The sequence below is a fragment of the Rutidosis leptorrhynchoides genome, chromosome 7 (genome assembly GCF_046630445.1).
Source record: "Rutidosis leptorrhynchoides isolate AG116_Rl617_1_P2 chromosome 7, CSIRO_AGI_Rlap_v1, whole genome shotgun sequence".
NCBI classification, from domain to species: Eukaryota; Viridiplantae; Streptophyta; class Magnoliopsida; order Asterales; family Asteraceae; genus Rutidosis; species Rutidosis leptorrhynchoides.
The window spans coordinates 12879647-12881810 of record NC_092339.1 but is presented as its reverse complement, the minus strand read 5'-3'; the positions used below and the strand labels follow the sequence as shown (position 1 = coordinate 12881810).

At 32.4% G+C, this 2164-nt stretch overlaps 1 protein-coding gene across 1 annotated transcript; it reads right to left on the bottom strand.

The window, feature by feature from the left end:
* Nucleotides 1–573: 573 nt before the first annotated feature.
* Nucleotides 574–1710, bottom strand: LOC139858812 (uncharacterized). Its single transcript, XM_071847654.1, has 2 exons — nucleotides 1460–1710; nucleotides 574–1051 (listed from the first exon to the last, which is right to left on the bottom strand). Exons 1-2 carry the CDS (start codon nucleotides 1650–1652, stop codon nucleotides 762–764), a joined length of 483 nt encoding a protein of 160 aa, XP_071703755.1. The 5' UTR covers nucleotides 1653–1710; the 3' UTR covers nucleotides 574–761.
* Nucleotides 1711–2164: the final 454 nt, after the last annotated feature.

Genomic DNA, 2164 nt, shown 5'->3' with positions numbered 1-2164 from the left:
TATTATTCATCTTGTTGCGAGGTAAGTAACTTAACAATTTTAGTTTGAAGCCTAGTCATTCCTTAACATACACGCCTAGTCAGCGTTTTTGAAAGTAAACCGATAAAATCATGGTCATCCAAGATCTTGACATGAAACTTACTGATTTTTACTTATAATATTGGTAGTAAAATGGGTAAGTTTCTTACATCAGACAAAATGAAGGGTACTTGGCGGATTTATGTTCAAAAACATGAAATGATTTCATGTTCTCTTTATATGCGCAGTGCGCTAGCCGTGCCGAACGTGAGGTTCCAAAGGGAAAGGATAGTAGAGTACGATGAGTTGTTGCATCAAAACACTATTCAAGTATTGGAAGGAGGGCTTTTGGATCATGGTTTCACTTGATACACCAATCTTTTTATGAAGCTTTTAGTGTAAAACAGCAATTTAACTGTGTAAGTTTTATTTAGATTTTTAATTTCAGGTGGGGCAATCTCCCCCCTAAGTATGCTTATATGCCGCCCCTTGTTAATATTTCTATTTAAGTACAATTAGTTTTCACATAAAACTAACAACATTACAAATCTCAAAGTGCCATTATCGTACTTATAGTATATGAATACATATAGCGAAGTACTTCGTATTACGGTTCATTCTGTAGCAGCTGCAACTTAATAAAACAACAAAACTGCAAAAGCTGAAAGTATAGACATACAACAATCTAACATCGAGTACCTGTAAATTCATACGTATTTCACAATTCCAAAATCTAGCTCTCTTCATAAGTGTGACCTAATGAAAACCTTTTTAACATCAGTTGTCTCTTTAGCAGAGTTTTCATTTGATTCAGCTGGCTCCTCCTTACGAGGATCCAAATCTTTAGCACATAAAATCGAATCTTCATCATCAAGCCTTATTATAATATCCAAATCTTCCTCCATTTTCACCATCCTAGCCTGCATCTCCTCCATCATTAACGTATGTCGTGGTTTGCTATTCAGATTTGCAGGTTCTAATGGAGATTGATCCTTCAATCCTTCCTTCACCATCTTGTATACTTGCATTCCACCTTCACATAACCAGAATTTGCACACTCTTCATACATATATAACTGTAACTTTGTCAATTTTAATGCTTCGAAATGTTAATTAGCAACTTAGTTTCAAATTCAATTTTTGAGATGTTCTTATTGTATTTTGTTCTTACATCATCATAAACTTAACACACTCTTCAAACATAATGAGCCCTAAAAACCCGAAGGATCGGTAGCATAATTCATAAAACGAAAACGTAGATTTGATCAGTGAAACGAATGTCAACTAAACCTAATTATACTTTCCTGAACACAATTATATACAAGCACGCACACGACTTCAATCTCTGCTATGAACAGAATCGTAATAAGTTGTAATATGTACAAAACCTAGGGATTTCAATTCATTAGCATAAATTGTTAACATGATCATGTAAAACTGACCTTTAAGAGAATCATTACAAACAGAATCGATGGCGAACTTTCCGAAACCGGTAAGAACACGAGTTATGGTGTCTCTGCGATCGGTATCAGGTACGGATTCAACAACCGGTTTACGTGAAATTGAAGATGAATCGGAGGTGTTCCGGTTCATAATTCGACCGGCGATTGATCTGAGGTCGTTCCAGACGCCCATTTAGCGTTAAGAAAACGAAGGATTTGGTTGTTGCAATCTGCTGTTAGTGGTTAGGATTATAACTTCAATTAGTTTTTTAAAGTACTTTTGAAATTACTGTTTAATTTATTAATTGCCTTTCAAAAAAAAAATTTAATTTATCAATTTATAAATTTATACTGTAATTCATAAAATTAATTAATTAAAAGATTAAAAATTGAAAGCAAAATGAGCTTTACCCTAAGAATGTCATTAAAAGGTTTCCACTTATAAATATTTATATTTATATACTTTAACCGATCACCATTGTTGCGTAACCTTGATAACGTTTTATATACATTAACCAATCACCATCGTTGTGTTACCTTGTTAACGTTTTTAGGATTGTCATTATTATTTTCTTGATTCTTAAAAATATTATAACTGTTATAATATATAAATATATATATATATAAATAGATAGTCAATTATTGATACACAAAAGTAATATTATTGTATTACCTAAACTTGTGATATTTTTGCTATAAATAGCC

What these genes read in the sequence shown, in the direction of transcription:
- LOC139858812 (XM_071847654.1), bottom strand. Translation starts at nt 1,652, where the DNA reads ATGGGCGTCTGGAACGACCTCAGATCAATCGCCGGTCGAATTATGAAC. An exon ending in TTGTAATGATTCTCTTAAAG is followed by an intron (nt 1,052 to 1,459) that starts GTCAGTTTTACA and finishes GGTTATGTGAAG; the next exon opens with GTGGAATGCAAGTATACAAG.